A 25354-nucleotide genomic window follows, 5' to 3' on the forward strand; every position below is an offset into this window, starting at 1 on the left:
CCTGAACTCACGAACATGGATTGTGAAGCAGGGAACCAAGGCTCAGCCTTTCACCAGCTTCCTGACAGACCCCAAAGCCCCCTCTTGGGAAGCACCTCCTTCAACTAGGGAGGCCATGCAGGGGGCCAGGACTGTGCGTATGTGCACAGTCCCCGCCACCTTCAGTGACCTGGGCCAGGATGACAAGAGAGAGAAGAGAATGTGGCTGCTTTGGGACTGAGCATCCCACCCCCAGTTTCTGAAGCAACTGAAACAACCCCAGAGGCAAAGGCAGGACCTAGGATTTGTCACAAAATAACGGCACTTAGGGTGGAGGAGTATGGTCACACACACTGCTCATTCTTGAAGCTGGTAAGTGGGCCAATAGGGTCACTACACTCTGGAGTATCTGTTTGAAAATGTTCCTAAGAAACAGCTGAATGGGAAAGGAGCCTTTCAGAGGGGGGCCCCAGAGGAGGACCCACAAGAGGCACCAAGGTGACCTGGCTGGGAAGGAGAGTTGGCTGGCAGCTGGGATTTGTCCAGCTGGGTCCTTCAACAAAGTCTGCTTCTGGTCAGCGGATCATGAAGTTCTGAGGGCTTGTCGAGTGTGTGTTTGAACGGAGGAAGAAAGAACGCAGGCCCCTGAGGGTGAGGCAGTTAGAGGAGAGGGGGTGGGCTTGGCCTAGAGTCCACTTCACTGACTCCTAACCTTTCCTCAGCAAAGTCACCTTAGGGAGCCTCTGTCCTGTGGGAGTTCAGCCTAATACAGTACAAATGAGACCAGACACCATGGTCACTTGATGACTGGGGACTTCATAGTTCAAGTGGAGCCATCCTAGGTATAACTATTAGTCTTTCCCTGTCCGCAGAAAGGATGAATGATGAAAACTGAAGACACGTGGAAATAACCAGTTAGATGGACTAATGGACCACTGGAACACCAGGCCCTATGACCCTGAAACCAGAAGAACTAGATGGTGCCCAGCTACCACTACCAACTGCTTTGAAAGAGATTCATTAGATGGTCTTGGCTAGAGTGGGAGAAAATACAGAGCAACACTAAAAACAAAAACAAAACCGATCATACTTAATGGTTAGAGACTGGTGGAACCCTGAAGCTACAGCCCTTGTTCACCCTTCAGCTCTGGAACTGAACTCATTCCTGGGGCTCAGGTTTCAGCCAGGAGCTAGGGATATAGAGGGGACACCACTAGTGAGGTACACACACCATTTCAGATCAGAAAGGCAGCAGATGGAAGGACAACCATCAGACAGGTGCGGAAAGGAGGAGCAGGGGAAGCAAGAACCTCTGGGAGGAAGTGGGATAAGTGATGCTCTCTATATTGAGGGATTGCAATCATTGAGATGAAACGAAGTATATGATTTGTAGAACGTAAAACTGATGATACGCTTTGTAAACGTTTACTCAACTCACAATAAAAAGTTTATAAAATAAAATAACAGGCCAACAACAACAATAAAAAGAAAGGAATCCAGAGGTCACGTTGCCTGGCAGGCCACACTTTGTACTCCGGCACCATCCTCATCATGGAGGCTCCCAAGTCAGTTCAGGTGAGCTTCCAGGATGACGCGTCCTCTACCTCCGGCCCCTGGGCTCCCCACTCCTCTGCTCCCTGTGGAACCCTCAGTTCTGTCCAGTTGAGAGGCCTCCGCAGGACTTGGGACAGACCCAGTGCTCCTCGGGTCCCAATACAGTATCCCAGCAGTGTGGCTGGACAGAGGGGGAGGTCATAGGTGGGGGCTTACAGCAGTTCAGGCTGTTTCTAAGCCTTGGCCTGGGGGGGGGGTGGTAAGGAAGGAAAGGATTTAGTCCTTCGAGGAAGACCACTCAGGCTTCCTCCAGCAGGATCAGTGACAAGAGAGCAAGGCTTAGGCAATGGCACCTTCCCTGCCCTTGGGTCAGCCCACTACAACCCCGTGTCACCAGACTGAAAGTGACAGCAGCTGCCACCAACACAGCTTCGGGGGACTCCCTTGTTGCCCTTTGTCCCCAGGCAGCTCCTCTATGCACAGGGCAGGAGGGAGGGAGACATGCTTCAGGAAAGCTGGCAATGGTGACCACACATGGCAGACTCCTGGGAGGTGCTGTCTGTCCCTGCACAGCTTCGTTTCTGGCTGCGGGAGACAAAGCCAGCTAGATCCGCTGGTGAGCTAGATCACCCCTAGAGGGCTTCTCAGCTCCCTCCCTCAACCCCCACCCACTTCTCCCTTCCTCTGCAGCCACCTCCCACTCCTCCTGGTTTGTTCCTGCCTCTGGGACCTGCCACTGCCTGCACTCCCCATCCCCCACCAGCGGAGCATCACGACTCAGGGGGCTGGTGCTGCTGCATACAGGCGGCCAGACGCAGGGGGGCGGCTGACGTCACCACCACGCCGGGCAACAGGGATGTGGGAAGGACCTGTCTAGTCTGGTGAGAGGCACATGGCTTTGGGCAGGTGGCTTGGGTCTGCCCCTCCCTCCCAACCTTCCCAGGGACCTGGCCCCACTGAAGATCCTGTTAAAGAAACTTGTGGTTAGAAAACAACTACGCTTCCAAGTCCCTGGGGGCAGACAGGAACAGTCCGGATCAGGCTGGTCCCACTTGACTGAGGGAGGGCCTGCCACAGAGCCCCCCCCCCATGCTGGATGTGGTCAGTGCTGCTTGAGCACCGGGGTCCAGCTATGTTATCCTCCCTGCCGACGAGTTGATTCCTATAGGGCAGGAAAACTGCTCCATAAGGTGTCTGAGATTAAGTCTTCACTGAAGTAGATTGTCATTATCTTTCTACTGAAGAGCGAGCGGCTGGTGGGTTCAAACCACCGACCTTTCAGTTAACAGCAGAGCATTTAACCACTGTGCCACAAGGACTCCCAGGTATTTGACAAACAACTTTGTTTAGGAATCCTTATGACTATCACTGACAGTAGCAAATACTTCATCTAATCCTTTCAACAACCTTATAAAGTAGGATTTATTATCCTCATTCCTCAAATGGGGAAACTGAGGCACGGAAATTGTTAGGAACCGGCCCAAGGTCACAGAGCTAATAAAAGGAGAGCTGGGCTTCTAAGTTGGGTTGTCTAGTGCAACAGGTCTTGCTCTTCACCACTGTGTTCAACCACCTTTCTGGGGCACACAAATTCCCACCCCCATTTTTCAGAGGAGGAAGTGTTAGTTCCAGGAGGTGGAGTGCTTGCCAGAGACACACAGGACAGAGAGGAGGGCAGACAGGCACAGCTGCAGAGCCCACTTCAGGAGGAGGGGACACTGCCGCTACCCAGTCTTCTCCCCTTGGTTGGCACCTGCCCATCAGCCTCACTCCTGGTCCTCTTGCCAGCCTCAGTCTGCAGTGGCCAGTCTGCTGCCTGGCCCATTTGTCCTTCTTGAGTCCTTCTCTGAACAGGAGGGCAGGGCAGGGCCGGACCCCTGCTGTGCCCCAACTCAGGCTGGCTGTGGGAGTGTGGAGTCAGGACACCCACAGAATACGAGTGTCCGGGACCATCCCACCACTGAGGGCTTCCTGGTGGGGTGGGATGTGTGTGTGGCTGCTCTTCTGTGTTCTCCCTGGCTGGATGGGCCTCTCCAAAGGTGTGTGGAAGTGTGGGATGCTGGCTACTTTTCCCATGGTGACGTGACTCCACCTCGGCAAAATGGAACTGTGCAGTGTGGTGGCTGGAGGCACTGGCTGTGGAGCCCACCTGGGGTGTCTGCAGAGCCCAAGCCCATTGTCTTCTCAGAACTGCTCGCTGCCATAAGAAAGCGCCACCCCAGGCCATGACCACCGCTGAGGTAAGGGTGGGGATACAGAATCCCAGACAAGCCCCACGCAGGCCGGTTAGCACAGGAGGAGCACAGCGTGTACAGAGAAAGAGGAACAAGAGCAGAGCGCATGTGGTCTGGAAGGCAGGCGGGTGTCGTCCTCCATCTGGACACTCCAGGAAGAATAACCCTGGGGCCTTCCAATGGTCCCTCATTTACCTCACCCTGCTCCTACGGGACTCTGGCTCTGACAACAAAACAGACCCCAGCCCTCATGAGTAATGGCCCTATGCTCTCTGTTGCATTGAGTCTTCTCATCGGGAGCTGATAACACACACAGATACACTCCCCTCCCCCTCAGATGCTCACCACGCTCCATTCTACACACACATACACATGCGCGCGCGCGGGTTCCAGAAGCAGTCAAGGACAGGACAGGTAGTTCCTACCTAATAACATATTCAAGATACATTATGACCGTCTGTCTGTTGTTTTGTCCATCTTAGCATCAGCAATATGTATATATAATGTTTCCAACCCCCCAAAACAAAAGGTCCTCATAGAAGGCAATAATCAGGAAACTTAATTAAAAAACAAAAAAAGAGGTATTTAACTGACATCAGAACCGACTTGATGGAGCCATTGGGAATGCAGCCCTAGTGTTGTAAGCTGGGGACTACCTGTACTTGGGCAAAGCGTCGGGGGCTCAGTGTACAGTAGCTGCTGTTCACCATGAATCCCATAAACCTCAGAGGGTGGATGTTGGACAAGGAATAGAACATACAAACTACTGCCTCCAGCTAGAGGCACACCAAGAGGTGGCCCCAAAATCAGCAGCTTCCACCTGTCCCCTGCCACCCAGCTCGGAAACTGCTGCTCACACATGCCCCTGCTGGTCCTTGGACAAATATTGACTCAGGCTAGCAGCTGAGTGTGCAGAAGTGAGGAGCTCACAGGGTGGGGGTGGGGAGTTAGGGAGACTAGGCTCCAGGACAAGGAACATGTCAGAGCCCAGGGCTGACTGCCTCCTCTAATCTGTTCCTTAACTGATCTATCTGTAAAGTGGGGGTGTTGGTCCCTAACTCACAGCTCTTTGCTCATGCCTCCAGCAGGCTTCTCTGGCTCAGGTGCACTGGATTCCAGATTTACCGCTGACAAGCTAGGGAGAGTCTGACTTTACCCACTAACTCCAAAATCTTCCCTCATCTATAAAACCGGATAACAAGAGTGGATGCATCTCACACAGTGGACACTCCACAAGCCCAACCATTAGGATTCCCGCTGGCCCTGCTTCCCAAGCCCACAGCGGCCCTTAGAGCTCCGGTTTTTCCTCTTTACCTTCACAACACCTGCATTATAGCCTTTTTATAAGTATTTGTAGTGAGAGCTTCCTCTCCTTGCCTCACCCTCTACCCCTGCACCCCATCTGAGTCAGGTGAGCAGTGGGACAGCAACTCCCCTCCACCTGTTGACACTTGGGAAACTGCTGGGTCTTTGGGCCCAGACCCAACACCAACAAGTACTGGGCACTGGACTCCAAGTCTTCCTCTTCACCACCTGCCTCAAGAGCAAAGAGTCTGAGCAATCATTACTCAACCAGTTCTGACTGAGCACCTGCTCTGGATCCTGTCCCAGGTCCCTGTCCATACAGGGGTCCCTCAGCAGGGAAGAAAGACCTATCCCCAGGCAGTGACCACCTAGGGTGGGCAAAGCTAGGGTGGGAGAGTCCAGGTGGACAGTCAGGAAGGGTTTCCCATGTATCTATCTCACCGGACCCCAGAACTTCACTGCACCTGGCACAGGGCTGGGGCTAGAGGGAAGGAGGGAATGAGAACCTGGAGAAGTAGGAGCTAGCCAGGTGAGTGGAAGAAGAACCACTTTAGAAAGTTCTAGCAATACTTTACAAAACTGAACTGTGGCATCCGCCACAACTGGCAGTTCAGATCCTAGGGCTAAGTCCTCGAGAATGTTCACTGCCAGCCCCACAGGACATGTACGGGAACACCCACAGCTGCACAAGGATGTCAGAAGAAAAACTGGAAACTGCCCAAACATCCACCAACAAACAACCCGAGGCATGGTCACTGGATGGAACACTCCAGCTTTCACGGATGAAACAGCAAAACTCAGAAGGAAAAACAAGACCTAGGAGCCCATGCGTCCTACAACGCCATTGACAGGACTGAGATAAAAAAAGCCAAATGAAATGCCCTGGTGTTGAACATACAGATACATGGTGGTGGTTGGTGGCGGATGTATGCCGTGGAGTCAATTCCGATTCATAGTGACCCTATATAGAGTTTCTGAGGCTGTAAATCTTTACGGATGCAGGAAGTCTCACCTTTCTCCAGCATAGTGACTGGTAGATTCAAACTGCTTACCTTTCGGTTAGCAGTCTAGCTCGTAATCCACTGCACTACCAGAACAGGTGTTACAATTTTTGCAGTCTCATCTTTCTACTGCTGAGCAGCTGGTGGGTGTGAACCTTGGACCTTTTGGTTAACAGCTCAATGCTTAAGCTGTGCCACAGGCCACCTAGCAGGCAGAGGGAGGGTCTGCACTGGTCTGACCTGTGGTCTAGGGAAGGAAGGACAGACAGCCTGGATGAGGGGAGGTGTGAGCAGTAGATGGGGCTCTACAGGGACCAGGAAGCCCCAAGGAGTGATAAAGGGACCTGGGTCCCGAAGGGAAAAGTTAAGAGACAGGACTCCTTTGGACACTGGAGACCATGGTGGGGGTGGAAATGTTCTAGGACTGGCCCAGGGCTGGACTGCCCTGCCCTGGCTTCCGCCACCTTCTGCGAAGGAAGCCAGGAGACCGACTTCAGCTAGCAGCTACAAGACAAGGGGCCTCAGCAGCTCACCGGGTCACCAGGCCTGCTGCTCAGCAAGCAGTGGCTGAGGTCACAAGTACAAGGTCCTTGTGGGGCTCTGACTCAGCCTTAAGCCAGCTCCGTACACCGCTGTCCCTGCCTGGGCCTCCCTCCTACCCTACAGCACCCCATCTGGCCCCCGTGCTGTGTCTGCTCCACCCCAGTGAAGTAACTGAGGAGAAAATGCTGTTTAGTAAGGAAGAAACAGGTGTCATGTCCCCGTAGCTTCACCCGACCCTTCCAGCACGGCAAACAACATATGAGGGGGGAAACCTGCACCCTAAAATCCCAAGGACTGCCATCCCCCAAAAGCTACAACAACAACAAAATCCCAAGGGAAGAGAAGCAAACCTGTTGAATGACTCGATGAGTGTAAAGCCGATGTTCTCCCATGTAAACTATCACTCAATTCACCAAAAAAACTTAAAAAAAAAAATTCCTAAGGACTATCTTCAAGGACTCCTTTCAAGGAGAAGGAATCCTTACAAAAGACCTCAAAACAAAAATGAGCAAAGGGCACAAAGAAGCTATTCCCAGAAGCATAGAATGGCAACAACAAACCACAAATGGGTGCTGATGAAAACAAGATACCATCTTGGCATCAAGACATCCAAACTGCAAACCTTATTCCTGTGTTCAAAACACAAATCCAGAGCTACAATCTCTATTATGAGGACAAGTCCTGGTCTCTGGGCTTACAGGGGAGGGACACAGATGGCATCTGAGGGTTGACAAGGCAGAACCACCGTCTAAGAACTTCTGTGAAAGCAACCAGTGATGAATGCCACGGCAGATGGATGAGGATGAATGCCATCTACTGCATTATTGATGCGGCTGAAGACGGGCAAGGACCTCAATGCTCAGTAAGCGGAAATAGTTCCATCAAATTACAACAGCCAGCGATGTCTTTTAAAATTATGGTTTAAAAAAAAAAAAAAAAGGAAAAGTGAAGTGAAAGTGAAAACCAAGACAGTCAACTGTATTCACAGTGCGGTCCCATTTTATTTTCTCTTTCTGTGACTGGGAATGTGGGAATGAAGCTACAAAAGAGAGGGAGGGAAAAAATGCACCAGCATCTTAACCTTGACAACTTTCCATATGGTGCAAATCATATGTCTGATAGGGTCTCAAATCTAGAACACAGACAGCCAAGTCTCTGAACTCATCAATACAAAGACAACCCAATTAAAGAATGGGCAGAGGAGCTGAATGAACATGGCTCCAAAGAAGATCTAAGAACAGCCAGTAATCACATGACAAATCTCCCCTCATTAGCCATCAGAGAAATGCAAATCACACCCACAGTGAGATCCCACTTTACACCCACTAGGATGGCTAGAATCAAAGAGACAATTACAGGGTTGGGCGAGGACATGGAGTAATCACAGAAACTGGAACCTCACAAGGTGCTGGGAAGGTAAAATGGTCCAGTCACCATAGAAAACAGACGGGCAGTTCTTTACAAAGTTAAACACAAAATGACCAGGAACAACAAACAACTCAGTGCTGTGGAGTCAGTTCGGGGTTTCCGAACCCTAACCCTAACAGAGAACTGCTCCGCGGGGTTTCCCAGACTGTCAGTCTTTATGCAAGCAGTCTGCTGCCCCTGGAGCAACTGGGGGTTTCGAACCACCAACCTTCTTGGTTAGCAGCCCAATGCTTAACCCACTGATAGAATAACCATTGTTGTTAAGTGCTATCGAGTTGATTCGAACACATAGTGACCCTGTCTAGGGGTCTCGAGGAGCAGCTGGTAGGTTTGAACTGCCGACCCTGAGGTTCAAACCAACTACGGTTCAGTGCATTATCCTGTAGTGCCATGCCAGGACTCCAGAATAACCATGTTGTTGTTGTTAAGACGGTTCTTACTCATAGAGACCCTGTATACGGTTTCCAAGGAACAGCTGATGAGCTTGAACCTCCGACCTTGTGGTTCAAACCAAACTTGCGACTGAGTGCTTATCTTACAGCGCCACACCAGAATAACCATATGACCTCGCAATGTCACTCCCAGGTATGTAACTGAGAGAAATGAAAGCAAATGTCTAGACAAAAACTTGCACACAGATGTTCACAGCAGCATTATTCCTAACAACCAAAAAGTGAAGCAAGCCACATGTCCAACGGCTGTTGAATGGATAAATACAACGTGGTGGAGCCATAAAGTGGGATACTACTGAACAACAAAATGAAATATGGTCCTGCTACGTGGGTGAACCTAGAGAGCATCGTGACATGTGCCAGAAGCCAGCCAGAAGGTGTTAGTTACAGAATTCCATTTATATGACATGCCCAGAACACACAAATCCATAGAGACAAAAAGCCGATTACAGGGTGTGTGGGTTGGAGTCCTGGTGTGCTGCTGTAGGATAAGCACTGGACTGCTAACCACAAGATCGGCAGTTTAAACCCACCAGTCATTTCTTAGAAACCCTGTACAGGGTCAGTATGTGTTGGAACAGACTCAACAGCACACAACAACAGTAAGAGGTTGGCAGAAAGATGTTTTGGCGATGCAGCGTGTTAAGCACTCAGCTGCTAACCAGAAAGTTGGTGGTTGGAACCTATCAGCCGTTCTTTGGAAGGAAGATGTGGCAGGAGGTTCCCATAGAGGCATTTCTACTCTATCCCATGGGATCACTGAGTCAGAATCGACTTGATGGTACCTAACAACAAAAACTGTATTTTTTTTTTTTTTTAATTCTTAAGATGAAAATTAATGAGTGCTTTTTATTTTCTTCTTTAGATTTTCTTACTTTTAAAAAAAACAAGTTAGAACAACGACTTCTGAGATCAGAAGCCACGTGCCTGGCAGGGGCTGGCAGTCTGTCCTTAGTCCCAGTCCCTGCCCAGCTTCCAGGGTGACTCCACACCCTCACTCCTGAAGGGCCTCTGAGAGACCCAGATACACACAGCTAACGTCACTGGGCTCTGTCCAGAGCCCAGCTCCTTTCTATTAGTAACTTCATACGATGAGTCAGGGCTAGGGGATGTTGCCCACCACAGTAGGTCTCTTCACCGATCCACCCCCAAGTAGGTATCTGTAGCTTACACACTAAGCACCCTCAAAAGCCACACATCACCTCCGAACCTTGGTCAACTCCTCCGCTCTGGGCAGTTGCCTCATTTCTCAACGAAGGAGGTCTGCAGGGATCATGGCACCTTGCACACAGGGTTCCTGAGGGAAGGGGCAATGCTGGCCCCAGAGCCTCTGATTGACCACATGGTCAGTGAGCAAGCACATCTGGAGCCATCAGCTGCCGGGGAGTCCAAGAGCCCCGCTCTCTGTGGCCTACTGGAACTGCTGGCCTTGCCAGCCTCGGCAGTCTGCCCCCACCAGAACCAGACAGGAGGGGCAGCTGTCAGACATGGAGGCTCCCTGCACAGGTTTGCTGGTACCCACTCTGTCCTCGCAGGACAACTGAGCTTCTATGCTGGGGACACAGCAGTGACCAAGACTGTCCATCCTGCCTCCTGGGGTGCCCAGTCCACTAGGTGCACAACCCAGAGTGGTGGCACTTGGATTGGGAGCCCAGAAAAGCTCAACACTGCAGGTGCCAGAGCTGAGTCCAAGCCCAGCAAGAACTGCCCTGGAGGGCTGAGTACTTTCTGGTCATTCTGATCAACATGGGGAGAGTGGGACCAGGAAGGAAGGGCTCCAAGCTGGGGGAGAAAGGGACTGCAGGAATAGGAAGGAGTGAGGATGGAGGCTGTAGTGGGCAGTTGGGGGTGGGCCACCCTGATATCCTCTACCTGTTCCACACCCTCGCTGGGAACCAGGTCACTCTCACAATAGTAGCTCCAGTACCAGACCCCAACCACGATGGGAGGCGGTCCCAGGACTCACTCAGTGTGAGTGTCAGCTACACAGAGGGATGGGACCCCAAACACCAGTAGAAAAGGCCCTCTGACACCCTTTAGGTACACAGAGAGGGTGAGTGCCTTGGCTTACGACCCACAGCATGCCAACAGCAAAGTTGGATCTGAATCCAGGCCTGGTTTCCTCTCTACAATCTTCCTCCCCGTTCCAGGCTGTCTTCTTCTCTTCCCAAAGCTGTACCCAGGCTGCACAAGGACTAGCTACGTCACTTATAGCTTCCTTGTCCACGATATGAAGTCCCTCCCAGGCATAGTGCTACATGGTCCTCCTGATGCCCACAGTCTATAGGGCTAAGAGGGCACACCAGCAGGCCTATGGTCACAGGCTGCTGACCACTGCTGGGGCCTATCACAGGGTCTAGAAGGCAGGACCTGCTGGCACTGGAGAAATGAGCCGGACCCAGCTGGCTGAGTGGGGCTGACCTTCCAGAGGCCAGGATATGGGGAAGTCCTCATGGGCCTTGAACCGGCTGAGTGCAGGGCAGGAGTCCAGGGGTGGTCACGCAGGGCTTCGTAGGCTATTGGAAGGGCTTTGGATTTAGTGTGAAAGGCGGCAGAGCGGGGCAGAGAGGGGTGTGGTAAAGTATGGCTGCTGGGTGGAAAGGGGATGAAGGGATGAAGGGGGAGCAAGGAGTTGTCAGGAGGCATCCCGACCTACAGACCAAACCAGAGAAAGAAAGGAAGGAATGCACAAATTCGTGAACCAATGATCTATGAATAAAAGCCCTCTTCGCCTATGCTCCCTGAACTCCCTTGAGGCACAGAGAAGTGTTTGGCAGCCCCAAGGAGCCCAGGAGAGGACAGTCCCTCGTGAAGTTACTGGGTCCAGTGGGGGGAGATGGTCCCAAACAAATAACAGTGTGAGAAGGTGCTGTGGGGCCACGAGGAGGGAAGTGGGCCTGTTTGAGGCCCCAGAAGATGTCACCAAGGAGGGGACACAGGAGTCAGTATAGAAAGGATGAGCAGGATCTTGTCAGGAAAGGCTGGGGGCCGCCGAACAGCAAGTCCAAGGGGGAGAGGAGCAGTGGGTGTCCATTTGGGCAGAAGTCCATGCTAGTTCAGGGGTGGACTTCATCCTGTGGCCATCAAGGAGCTCAGTCCCCAGCTGCCTTGTCCCCTTACACTCTGTGGCCTGGTGAGAAGGAAATGAGTGACACCTGCAACCACCAGAGCTGCTTAAACTCCAGAAACAGGGGCTGTGAGCATTACCACCAGACCCCCCACCAGCTGACTTCCTCTGTCAATCGCAGGAGCTGGGAACCCAGGGAGTTCAGCTGGGAAGGTGTTGTGCTTGGCAAAAAAGCCCAGCTCCTCCTCCTCCTCAGAATGTGAGCCGTTCTCCTGACGGTGGCAGCTGGCACTAGCTGCTATGACTGTTGGGAGATTGAGATGGTAGGGGTGGGTGTGAAGGTGCCACACGAGTCTGACCCCAATGAGTGCCAGGTGGCAGCTTCCAAGAGGGGCCTACCCTTCCACCCAGGACATTGCTAACAGGAACCGACAAGGCTTCTGTTGGACAGGGAGCAGGTGGCAGGTAAGTGACACAGATCCCTCCAAGTTCCACCCCCCAGGAGAGCCTACAGCAGGCTCTGAGGCACTGCCTCCCTGGAGGGGACCACAACTGAATGATGATGGGGTCCTATCAGGGCATTTGGCACCTAGCCAAGCGCTCCCTTCCTGAAGCTGGGTAGCTCCTGCCCCCCGCCGACACTGAACACCCACAGCAGAATCTTCCTCCATGAGTCTGGCAAAGGACTGTGGCAACCACCGCCAGCTTCCAAGGCAACCAGGGCAGGCCTACCAGGAGTGGTATCCAGGGACCAGCGTGCACTGGGGTGTGCTCAGATAGTGTCTTAGGCCCGAGCCTGGCTCTCTGTCCCAGTCCATCCAATTCCCAACCCCCACGCTCTGGTGACCAGCCTAGTGTACCCAGGGGCAGGATGTCCTGGGCAGGGCCAGGCTAAAGTGACTGGGGTAGAGGAGTAGAGAAGCTTTGAGATCAAACCAGAGAACAGACAGGAAAACAGTAACCCCAAAAGTATGATAGAAAAGGCTGGTACTGGCAACAATGGGGGAGGGGGCTGTTCAGAGCAAATGAACAAATAATGAAGTCCAATGTGAGCCACGAGCTAACAGGGTCTGCAAGTCTGCAATCCCAGACTCCAGGCTCCTGGCCCACATCACCGCCTCAAGTCTCTTCCCCTCCAGAGGGGGTGGAAAAACACAAACGGTGCCCCTTTTTGCAACTTTTTTGAGGTTCCTCTCCAGCCCTTGGGCTGATCAGCTTCTCCAGCCACCACCACCCCCTCCGTGGCTTCCATGCCCAGAGGACTGGTGCCTCCTAGTAGCTTGTTCTCTCTTGCCCTCCGCCCTGCACACACTGTTCTTGCAGCGCCTCACCTGCCAAAGCCTGTTGTGTCTTTATGCCTCCAATCTCCAATGACCCTCTCCGTCCTGCAGGGTCCTGGAGGCTGCGCTTGCCCTGCTCTCCCCCATGTACACACTGCGCACGCTCCCTCATCTGAAGCACCCTGGTTTGATTCCATTAGCGATTGTTGTGTCTCCCTCACTCGACTGGAACCTCCACAGCCTTCTCTTGCTGTGGCCCTAACACCTGGCTGTCCCAGGGCCTGATGCTGAGCAAATGATGTGGGAACGTCCACTCGTGTCTTCAGAGGAATGGACTGAGCATTTGCCAGGAGCTCTGCCAGAGCAGAAGACCCTGTTCAATGGCTGGGGGCCAGATGATGTCAGGACCTGAACTGCCCAAGGGTAGTGCCCTCTACCTCCTGGGCGCCTTTACTGTCTGGTTCTCATCTCTGTCACACGCCTGCAAGACCTGGACTCTGCTCTCTGTCCGACAGAAGAAGACTGGACGTGGCACGCAGTCTTGAGTAGAGCCAGTGGCCTAAACTCAGGTCACAGCGCAAACACCTGGCCAGGATCAGCTGTGTGACCTTGGGTATATTGCCTCACCTCTCTGTGCCTCCATTTCCTAATCTATAAAGTAGAAGTAGTAGCACTACCTACAGGGTGGCTGTGAGCGTCAATGAGATAATACTGTATAGCGCCGGGCACGGTGCCTGGCCCCTGGGAGGAGCAAACGGCCACCCAGAGAACAAGGTTTCATGCCCAGGCCCGCCTAGGCTCTACCCAGCATGCTGCCTGCCCAACTCCAGTCTCTGCAGCCTGCTGAAGTTGGCCAGGCCAACACTCACCTACTAATTTGCTCCAAAACAAGTCTGAGGGCAACCCCAGCCACCCCTGAATTGAGGTCGAGAAGGCAGTCTGGGGCTTGTGCACTGGCAGAGCATCAAAAGGGCCTGGGAGTGCTTTTAAAATTGCAGATTCCTGGTCCCCGCACCCAGACAATTCTCTGTGGGCAGAGAGGGAGGAGGCTTCTCCGCAATGTAGTTGGTTGCTCATCCCAGGACATCTGATTCTGGGGTCCTCCTGAGAGCCACGTTCCCATACTCCCAGAAGCCCACACCTGTGCCCTCCTCATGTCTACTGATTCCTTCAGAGGCAGTTTCCTGAGTGACATACTCTTTCTGGGGGCTCCTGAATGGAGTCTGGGGCTGAGTACCTGTCCTGGCACAAAGAGGGAAAAAGTTTCACCCAAATACCATGTGGGGTGAGATCTGGAGGTTTTGTGTGAGTTTGGCTGGGCCTGGCTTCTCAGAGGCCTGGCAGTATTCCCATGATGAAATCTAATACAATGCAACCATGCCCCTGATGTGATCTGATATGACAAGTCCGGATCTAATTATCCTCTGTGTTGTAAACCCTCACATCTATGATGTTAATGAGGCCGCTGACAATCTATAGGATTAGATTATATTTTGAGTCAATCTCTTTTTAGATCTAAAAGAGATTTAATAGGTACATAGAGTTCAGAGAGGCCTCCTGCCACCAGGAAGGAAGGAAGAGCCAGGCATGGAGTGTGTCCTTTAGATGGGAGGCCCCTGCACTGGGAAGCTCCTAGATCCAAGACTGATGCCAAGTTACCTGGAACTTTCCAAGGCATGCTGGGCCTACAGATGCTACAAGGAAACATGGCTCTTTCTCCAGAGCTGGTGCTCTGGATTCAGACTTCTAGTCTCCTAAACTGTGAGAGAATGAAGTTCTGTTTGTGGAAGCCGCCCCCGCTTTGTGGGATTTCTGTTAAAGAACACTAGAGGACTCAGATACCTCCTGACATTCGTCCCAGGGCCTGAGCTCTCCTGCACCCCAGCTGGGTCACCAAGGTATATCACGAGGTCTCTGTCCTTGAAGGGAGCTGTGTTAGCAGCCGCACCAAGCCTGACCTAGTGAGGACTCCACACAAGGGGACACCTCACGACAGGAAGGAGGACTGGGGAGCCCATCTTAACAGAGGAGACCAGGCTTGGGGAGGAGAGGCATCTGGTCCATAGCCCAGAGAGGTTGGGGTGAAAATGTTGTGTTTGGAATCCCTGACCCTTTGCTGACAAACCAGGCAGTCTCTGCTGCTAATGGCTGAGATGTGCTCATCTCCTGTCATCTCAGAGAGCTTGAGCAGTCTGCCCATGGTCACCCTGGCTTGTCCCATGCCTAATCAGGGATGGTGGGGATACTCCTCATGGATGGGTGGGGCTCTGAGGGACAGGTGGGGGCACTGAGAATAACCAGGGGACATTTTTGAAGTACTCACAACAGCCCTGAACCAGCTGGCTTCACCCTCACCACACCCTAACAAGGAAGCACTGTTCTGCCTGCCTTTTATCAACAGAAAGGCCAGGCCCAGGGAGGCTGCTCACACGGTGCCCCACTCGGAGCAGCAATGCGGCAGGAGGTGAGGGGGGGCAGCAGTGAAGTCAGAGCAGATGCAGCCCCCCCCCCACACACACACACAGTGACCATTCTGGTTCGCTTCCTCTAGAGCTTCACTTCCGCCCTGACAGGTGTGTTTCTACCGGTCAAACCAGTTCCAGAGACTCCATTTCCCGACTCCATTTCCTGTGCAGGTTCCAATGAGAACAAACAGTGTGGCATGTCCACCCTGTCCAGTCCCTGTGTGAGAACCCCGTGGTCACTGTCCCTCCCCAGATCTTCTCATTTCCTCCTTCATCTCTCCAAGCTCAGGTGGCCAGAGACACCTTGTCTACTTGGGTTCCCTTCACCCTGTGATGCCTCTACTGCCCACAAGGAGTTTCCTGGTGGGCAACACCCCTTCCAGGGCTGATCCTGGCTGGAGGTCAGGGAGAGGGAATGAGTCATCAGCGGGATTTGGATGGGGGGGACCCTCAGGCTCCCAGACTGGGGCTGGTGTCACGTGCTCTAGATCACAAGCTACTCTCTCAGGCCGCCTGGCAAACCCCAGGCCTCCTTCTGACTCCGGCCTTCCCTGCAGTTTGGTCTGCAAGGGTTCCCGGTACAAAGGGGACCTGGGCCTGCAGAGGAGCAGGAGCCTCAAAGGACAGAACAGCCCCTCTTCCACTGGCACCAGTCCCTGACCCCACATTTGCCAGTTATACCTCAGGCCAGCTTCACTTCCCCATCCACACACATGTGCCCTGGCCCAGCCTCGACTTCACATGAGGACACTAACAAGAGCACGGGCCTGGTCGAGGCCACACAGCTGCACAGCCCGTGGTGGTCCTCCAGCCCTTCCCAAGTGACCACAGCTGCTTTTCCAGGGGGGCTGGGGAAAAGGCGGGAAATAGGATGACTCAGCATCTGCCCTCCCCTCTCAGTGACGGAAAGACCACTGAGAAGACAACTAACAAACATACAGTGCAATGAGGAAAAGAAAGCAGGCTCTAGTGAGGACCACTCTGTGGGAAAGGAAGTCAGGAAGAGCCCTTCTGAGGCACTGGTGGGCCCTTACCATCTAGGATCCCCAGAGGGCCTGGTCGAGGGGGTGGCACTGTCCAGCGGGGCATCCAGTTGTAGCCCATTGTCCCCACCACCACCACACAGAGTGACCCTCAGTCAGGGCTGACCTCCCCTCTCTCTCAGGCGCTGCCTTCCCCAGCCCTGGACCCTCATCACCTGACCAGGCACTTCTCCGTCTCTACTCTGGAAACGTCTCTGATCATTGAGACTCACCAACTCCTTGGCCAGCCCTCAGCCTCGGGGTCACATCACTAAGCAGGCGCCACAGAGACTCTTCCATCACCCTTTCCACTCAGGTGACCCCCACTCACTCACCATGCTTTCTTTGAGCCGTACAAACGCCAACCATTCCCACTCCTGCCCCAAGACCAACCAACTGCTCCCTACCCCAGCCCAAGACCCTTCGGCCTCTCGGCTAGGTAGGTCGGGAACTGCAGTTCCTCTTCTACAGCCTGGAGAACCCTCTGCCTGCCTCAGCCCTGTGGCCAGGCACAAAGGCCACTAACTTCTCCTTGACATTCACAGGCCATCCAATGTGCCTGTAAATCCATTGTCCAAACTCATTGACCCCTCCACAACTAGGGCCCAAGGCCACACCAATGCCTTCAGCGTCTGGCTAACTCACCCTCTCTCCTCAACCACAAGACACACCAACTCATCCAACCCATATAACCTGATGCCATCACCTCTCTACCTCAGAGCTAACCTGAGTCCTGACCTGTTCTTACTGCCCCTTGTCAGACCTTCCAGAAGGAGACTCCCTGGCCTGTATGCTCCCACCATCCTCACCAGGGCAGACCAACTAGCAACTTGCCATTCCACTCCCAGACCCATTCAATTCCACACAACCTTCTGCCTGAAAAGGCATTTTCCTCTCCTTTCAAATTCACTCTCTCCCCACAGCTGCCTCCATACTGCAGCCCCTTGTGGGTGGAGAAAATCTGCCTGAACATGAAAAATAGAACGGCCCCCGAGTCACTTCAAACTCATGGCAACTCCATGTATGTCAAAGCAGGACTGTGCTCCACAGGACTTTAATGGCTAACTTTTGGGCAATAGATTGCCAGTCCTTTCCCCCAAGGCACCTATGGATCAACTTTCTGTTAGCAGTCAACACATCAACTGTTAACTGTCAAGCCCTCAGGGACTCCCCCTCAATAATAACAGCTGATAAGAAGGAGGTCCTGGGAGGTGGCAGGAATTTAAAGGGGCCATCTTGTTTAATTCTTACAACTGCCCTCAAGTAAGAGTCCTGGTGAGGCACTGTAGAATAAGCACTGGACTGCAAACCACAAGGTTGGCAGTTCAAACCCACCAGCTGCTCCTCGGAAACCCTACACAGGGTCGCTATGAGTCGGAATTGACTCAAGCAGAAACAAATGCTTCCATCTGCACAGAAAACATAGCAAGTAACCTAGAAGCTCAGAAAAGAGAAAGAACTTCCTCAAAGTCAAGCAGTTAGTTATAAACAGCTGTTCCTCTCCTGGGAACTGGTAGGCCAAAAACTGTCCTTCCCAACTTGTAGCAAACTCTTCAATTGCTCCTGCCACTAACCCTCCAGTCTATAAAGTGACCATCATCTTCTCTTGCCCCTCTCCCAAGGAGCTACACATAATCAAATTACCAATGTCTCTCTGCTGCAGGCCCAAGTCAGACTCCTCCTCACTCCACTGAACCCAATGAAGGTGATTTTTTCCCAGCTTCTTAAACTGATGGTCTCTTGACTGGGTCAAACCTCTGTGTCTCCTCCCTCTGCCCACAAATGATCACCATCTCTGCCCCTTACCTAGAAACTTCTAAAGCAGCAACATCCAGACCCCAGGGAACTCCAAAACCTATTCCCCTACAATGGCCCCTAAAACGACCACCATGGCTTTAACAATAATAACAGTCACCGCAACTTCACAAAGGCTCACTCTGGCCAATCATACATCATATCTTTAAGTTATTTCATCAACCCTGTGGCATGGCTACAATCACCCATTTTACAGATGAGAAAACGGAGGCTCGGGGGAGTAAAGCAACTGAGGTCACATGCTGGGTTAAGTTGCCGTCAGGATTTGACCTGGACCCCCTACTCTAAACCACCACTCTATTCTACCTCTCCAGGTCTCTTTGCCCTCTTGCTCCAAATTCCCTTCTGGAGCCCAAGCTACAGCCAGAGCCATTCTGACTCATGTCTTCCTAGATCTCAGTCCCTCCAACCTCAAATTGACCCTCTATCCTTGGGGCCTAGACCTATCTGGCTCCTAATGCCAAGAGTCCTAAATCCCCCACCTTTTCGCCAACAATAACCAGGCGGACACTATGGCAGCTCCGTGGGGTCAGCTTCTAGTGACCATATTTCTACTCTCACCCTTCAACTCCTCCAGGGGCCCACAGACTGCTAGCCATTCCTACTCCTTTCCCAGTGGGGCAGCAGAAAAAAATGCCAGAAAGCCGTGGCCAATTTGATTCCTCCCGGCACAAGACTCCTTCTTCTCCGGTTAGACTGCGACACTCTTCAGCACAGAAGGAGACTCAGGACCACCTGAGTGTGCCAGAACCTACCACTTGCCACCTCCGCAGCGCCCGGCTTCTCCTAGGGGACCGCTCATCTACAGACTAGCCTCCTCAGCCAAGGTCTCGGGCCAGCTGGCTTCACTCTCCCCTCCTACTGACCAACAAGTTCAATGGCTGACCTGCGGGTGTGCAGTTCTGGCTCTTGGAGGCTCCAAGCGTGAGAGCAAAACTGCTCCATAGGGTTTTCAGGACTGTGACCTTTCAGAAGCACACCGCCAGGCCTGTCTTCCTAGGTGCTTCTGAGTGGGTTAGAACCTCCGATCTTTAAGTTAGTGGTGGAGCACTTAACCCTTTGCACTCCGACCTGGGGACTCCCCTCCTGACCTCGTAATAGTCTCCTCCTCTTTCCAGGAAAAAAAATTAAAAAACTCCTATAGACAGGCTCCCGATTAATCAACTTGCCAATTCCTTTTTGGGGAAGAGGGGAGCTGAGGAAAGGGGAATTCGGTGAATTCACTTCTTGTGAAGAGCAGCATCTAAGGAGCTCTGGTAGTGTAGTGGTTATGAATCGGGTTGCAGAACCGCAAGGTCAGCAGTTCGAAACTACCAGCTGCTCCGCGGGAGAAAGATGAGGCTTTGCTCCCGTAAAGATTCACAGCCTCGGGAACCCTGTGCAGGGTCACAATGAGTCCATGACACATAACAACAACAGCACCGCTACTGCCTCACCCCAACCCCCATACTGACCACCACTCCACTCCTTTCCTGGGAGTTAAGCCTGGGTCTATTCTCCCAATCTCAGGATTTGCCCAACAACTCCTCTCCAACCAGAAGCCCTGGTGGCACTGTAGGGTAAACACTGGACTGCTAAACCTCAACGTTGGCGGTTCAAACACACCAGCCACTCTGCTAGAGAAAGATGAGGCTTTCTGCTCCTGCCAAGACTTACTGCCTAGAAACCCTATACAGGGGCAGGGTCATTGTGAGTCGGAACCGACTCCATGGCAGTGGTTTTGGATTGAGTTTCTATAGGCAAAGTCCATCATTTCTTCTCCCAGGGCCCATTAAACCATTTCAACGGCCCTTTTAGACTCATTGTTGGCCCACTCTCCTTCCACGACCGCTGTCTCTTTCCTTCTCTGGGGGAATTAAACATTATTCAAAGGACATAGACCAGCCACTTCTCACCTTTCCAACCCTGTAGCCACCTTCTCCTCTAGCCCCCTCTAGCTCCAAACTGTCGCCTTTAAGTATCATCAGATGCAACTTAACGAGCGCCACCTCCGTGCCGAGCGCTGCACTGACCCCAAGTCCCCCGCGAGCCCGCCCCCGCCGTAGCTACCGTGTCTCCAGGGATCTTTGGGTTCCACAGCTCCGGACACGATATCTTCATCCGACGGGAACGTGACACGCTTGGCTGCAGCCTTGAGGCGACCGTCGGCTGGGGGCGATGCGGGACTAGGGGGTCGGGCCTCGACAGGGGCCTCCTCGGCATCGCCGTTCGCGCCCGGCCCGGGTGGCGCCTCCTGCGGCGGGAGCTCCATCTCCGCCGCCGCCTCCTCACGGGGGCCCCGGAGACATGCCCCGGGCCCCGGACTTGTCTCTCCGGGTCCGCCTGCCGTCCCGGGGCATGGGCTCCGCCGCTGCTTCAGGCGCCGCCTCCGCCCGCTCTCCTTGTCGTCGTAGTCGTCGCCGCCGGGATCACAAGAGCACCTGCTCGTCCGCAATCGCACTTTCGCTAAAGACTGGTGAGTTTGCCGTCTACCGATAAAAGCAGAAAATCAATTAAAGCTATTTGCAGGCAGCGTTGTCTCGCGGATGATAAGGAAGAGAAAATAATGAGCAGAAAACCACAGGGAAAAGAGACGAGAGCAGTGAATCGGCAGAGCAGAAACTGTAGATATAAGGGGCGGGGCGACATGGACGCCGTCTCCCAGAGCAGCGCGCAAGCGCGAACCTCAACCCCACCCCCTCCACCCAATGTTCGGGCTCGCACACATTTGTCACGAGCCCAGGTGACGGAGATGAGGGTGGAGTTGCTAGAAATAAAAACATCTGCTTGGCGGGGTTAGGCTAACTGATGAGGAGAAAGGCAAAAGGATGAAAAACTTGTAAAGCTGTGTTGAATATAAATACAAGTGATGGGTGCCGACAGGATGAAGATCTCTGCTGGGAGGGTACTCTGCTCCTAGCCTTGTATCTTTAGATTGCAGTTCCATAAGTATTTCTTTGTAGTTGGGCAGCATTGCTTAGAATATAACTTAATACTATATGAGCCCGCGAAGGGCATCTTATCCCTGATGTTTTTGTAACTGAGAGAAGGAAGAAATTCCAAAGACAAGACGACTGCCAACCAAAATATCGGGTGTCCCTGATGACCGGGCACTAGCTTAAGCCACACCCCTCACGTGTTTAGTTTAATCATTTAACATTGGTCTCAGCACTTTCGCCATGCTTCCTAAGCCAGGTTTATTGTTGTTAAGGGTCATGGAATCTGTTCCAACAACCCCGTATAGGGCTTTCAAGGAGCGGTTGGTGGGCTTGAACTGCCAACCTTGTGTTTAACAGTCCAATGCTTATCTTACACCACCACACTGGGAGAAGGCGGGGCTAAAACCATAATTGGAGTTTGGGGAGGGGCAAGTGATGCCTCCAGTTGCCAAGGTAATTTTGGTGCTTTTACTGGCCAGAGGCGGCGTGAATGGACGGAAGAGAATGGAGGCTATCTGCTTGCTTCATTCAAAAAGCTCTACGAAGTCGAACGAAACAAACCTCTTCTATATCATAATGGCATTCTTTACTTACATTCTGAACATGAAAGAGCCACAAACCATTTTTTAATGGGTCTGCTAAGAGTGGGCCTCAAGTGACAAGGGACTAAATTGAGTTGTTTTGTAGTTTAGAGCAGGTGTACACAGGCCAAGCTAGAGTGAAATGGAGACTGAAAGCTCCTATCCCCAGATCCTTCCTAACCCCTAATCTTTCACTTCTTCTCTTGGGGTCCACTGTCTTTTGTGTGCATTCCACACTATCAAGAGGTGGACAATGAGAGTTCTTCGCGCAACACAACCCTTGCCTTATAAGGTACTTCCCACTACACTCCCCTCAACAGAAATTATGATCAACCCTGGTGTGGCGCTGTGGATTAATGCGCCAGACTGCAAAGCCGTTTGAACTGTAAGGTTGGCGGTTCAAGCTCACCAGCTGCTCCTCGGAAACCCTATATAGGGTCGCTATGGGTCGGAACCGACTCCACGGCTAATAGCAACAACCACACTTCCCTACTGTCATTCTCTGAGTGGTGGTCCAATATCTGCATCTTTATCTGAATTTGTCCCACTCCCTTGTGGCCCAGCTCCACCACACCATGCTCCTGGTGAGCCTTCATTACCCAAAATCCGCTATCTAGTTCATTCTGACTCACAGCAACGCTACAGGACAAGGGAGAATTGCCCCGTAGGGTTTCTAAGACTGGAATCTTAACAGACGCAGGTCTCCAGGTCTTTCTCCCACAGATGTGCGGGGGGTGGGGGGGTGGGGGGGTGTTTCAATGTTCTGCTAGCCACCCACCCACCCATTCCAACTCACAGAGATCTAGGGAACAGAGTAGGGTTTCCAAGGCTTAAGTCTTTATGGAAGCAGACTGCTACACTTTTCTCCTGTGAAGCAGCTGGTGAGTTCCTGCCCACCTTTTGGTTAGCAGCCAAGCGCCACCATGTACCAATAGTGTTGTAGGTAACGTGTTGGGCAGCTAACCACAAGGTCAGTAGTTCAAATCTACTGGCGCTCTATGGGAGAAAGATGAGGCTTTCTACTCCCTTAAAGATTTACAGGGAATCCTGGTATGGTGCTGCAAGATAATGCACTGGACTGCAATATCGGTTTGAATTGCAAGGTCAGTTTGAACCACAAGGTTGTCGGTTCAAACCCACCAGTCGCTCCTCGGACAGGAACCGACTCGACTGCACTTAATAACAACAAAGATAAACGGCCTTGGTTGCTATGAGTCGCAACCAACATCAAGGCACATCACCAGCACCACCCTCCAAACATGTCTTGAGCCTCTGGGGTGCGCACACACACACACACACACACACACATACAACAAAAAACCAGGAGTCTGATTTTCTTGGGGAAATTGTTCTTTGGCAGGAGGGGAGCAGTGGGAAGTCTCTTCAATAAACCATTTCCCACCCTGTCATTCGTTTTCTTTCTCATGCCAGCCTTCCAGCCCTGACATGAGGTAGAGCAGTCTTCAGCAGGAACTCGAACTCCTCGGATTACACAATTTTCCTAAATCTTGGAGGTCCCAAGAAACCCAAGTTGCTGGCAGCTTGGCTCAAAGTTCCAAGGGAGCTCTGAACTCTTGGCGACCCAGAGTTCCTTGGGAATGGGGCTCCAGTGGCTGTGAAGCCCGGAGCTCACAGCGCAGGGGCATCTGGGCTACTGTGGCTAAGGCAGGAAGGTGTTCAGGGCTTGAAAGTATATGCAATGATGTCACTACATCGGAGCAGCGCCTCGGCTTGCACACCTATGGGAGTCTGCAGCTGCGACACGTAGAAGTTGGCTACGTCAAGGTCGGTGGCTCCAAAATGGGCAGTCACGTGCACACCTTCGTGCAATGTGAAGCTCACCTGGTGACCCCCCATGGCCAACAGGCTGCGGAGGAAGCGCTCCCGGAGGCTGGCTCGGGCCCGCTGTTCTTGAGATTCCCGAGATTCTTGAATCTCGCGAGACTCCTGGGTATCTGGCTTCAGCAGGGCCCTGCGTACATCAGGGGCAAAGCCACGGCTTGAGCCATCGGGGCCTCGGGGCAGCCTGAGCACGGGCACAGGCGTGCTCAGTGAAGTCTGCATTGCCCAGCTGTGGGTGAGAGAAGTAGGGAAGACATAAGCTAGGGGATGTGGGGGCTAAGGAGAGTGGAGGATCTTGGATACAGAGGCAAGTCTGCCTGACAGCGCAACTGAAACTGTCCAGAACCTGACTCCTGATCCCCTCCAGCCCTAACATCTCACCACCTCTCCCCCAGTCTCCTTTCTCAGAACCTGACACCACCAGTCACCCCATGACTTGGAGCAGAAACACTGTGATATACACAAGCACGTGAATTCCATGAGGGCAGGGGTTTTGTCTGCTTTTAATCACAGCTTCATCCCAGTTCCTGGCTCAGTCAACATATCTGCTGAGAGAACCCAGCCTTCTTTCTCTCTGCCACCTATCCAACCCATCAGGAAGTCCTAGCTTCCAAATAGATTCACAATTACACAGGAGCTAGTGTGAAAGGGCTCCCACTGGCCAAATATCGAATCACTGGAGCATTGGGGCTATCTTCCTGGGTCTCTGAGAAAAGTCATGCAGGTGACAAGTGGCATGAAACTTCATGCCGCACCAGACCTTGTATGATGCATCTCTTCACATTTAGCCTGTAGGTCAGGATCTACTCAAAAGTTTTTCCAGGAACTTCAAAAAGTTCGTTGAGAAATGGAATCAATGTATAATGGAACATTTCTATGAACTTTCTGTAGTCCCTTTGTAGAATAGCAAACTTGTTGTGAAAAGAGCCAAAAGAATCGAGTTGTATATATTCAAACTCCATGAGGCTTTCTTGGCTGTACTCTCTGCAGAAGCAGATCTCTAAGCCTTTCTCCCATGGGGCCACTGGGTGGGTTCGAACCAACCTTTAGAAGCAGCAGGCCTCCAGAAGAACTAGATGGTGTCGGACCACAACCAGCAGCTCTGGTCAGGTTCACGATGCAAGGTCCTAGAATGGGAGAAAGTTATAGAGCAAAATTCAAAATCATAAAAAAGATCAGACTTACTGGTCACATGGAACCCCTGAGACCATGGCCCTTTGGCACCCTTCAAACCCAGAACTGAATCCACTCCAAGGATAGCCTTTCAGTCAAATACCAAACAGGCCTAGAAAGTAAACAGTAACACCTGTGAAAAACGTGCGCCTCGGCACAATCAACCATACACCAAGACCAACAGGGTGGCCAATTATATATAGATATAGATCTCTCTCTCTCTCTCTCTCTATATATATATATATATGAAAGCTAAGAAGACAGAAAGGGACAGCAAGAAAGGACAAATGGAGATGGGGAGCCCAGGGAGGAAGTGGGAAGAATACTGTTACACTGAGGGGGTCACAGTTAATGTCATGAAACAAACAAGTGTATAAATTGTTGGATGGAAAACCAGTTCAGTCTGTAAACTTTCATGGAAACCATATTGAAAAAGTAATAGCAGCAGCAGTCCCAGGTGCCCACACAGACTGTTGCTAACTGAAGACTCAGTTATGGTGCCACCTGGGATGTTGAGAAGCTGTCCTATAGGATGTGGAACCAATCTGAACCAGTTGACCAAACCCAAATGATGGGGTTTCTCTCAGTGCCAGAATACTTGGCTCTGAGAACCAACGGGACGGTAAAGTGAGTGGCAGCTCACAGTATTGACCCTAGTTATCCACAGAAAATAATCAAATGATGGGTGCAGATTA

General features: G+C 52.2%; 2 protein-coding genes across 2 annotated transcripts in view; both read right to left on the reverse strand.

Annotated features, from left to right (window-relative positions):
* The window catches only part of PPP1R37 (protein phosphatase 1, regulatory subunit 37), a 42512-nt gene extending 22116 nt beyond the window's left edge, over nucleotides 1–20396 (reverse strand). The window contains exon 1 of the mRNA XM_006871345.1: nucleotides 20195–20396. Coding sequence (XP_006871407.1) covers nucleotides 20195–20396 — 202 coding nt within the window. The remainder of the gene's footprint in view (nucleotides 1–20194) is intronic.
* A 2925-nt stretch (nucleotides 20397–23321) lies between these two features.
* GEMIN7 (gem (nuclear organelle) associated protein 7) lies at nucleotides 23322–23708 on the reverse strand. The gene has a single exon (XM_006871346.1). The coding sequence runs from the start codon at nucleotides 23706–23708 to the stop codon at nucleotides 23322–23324; it is 387 nt and encodes a 128-aa protein (XP_006871408.1).
* Nucleotides 23709–25354: the final 1646 nt, after the last annotated feature.

The sequence above is a fragment of the Chrysochloris asiatica genome, unplaced genomic scaffold (assembly GCF_000296735.1).
Source record: "Chrysochloris asiatica unplaced genomic scaffold, ChrAsi1.0 scaffold00168, whole genome shotgun sequence".
Lineage (NCBI taxonomy): Eukaryota > Metazoa > Chordata > Mammalia > Afrosoricida > Chrysochloridae > Chrysochloris > Chrysochloris asiatica.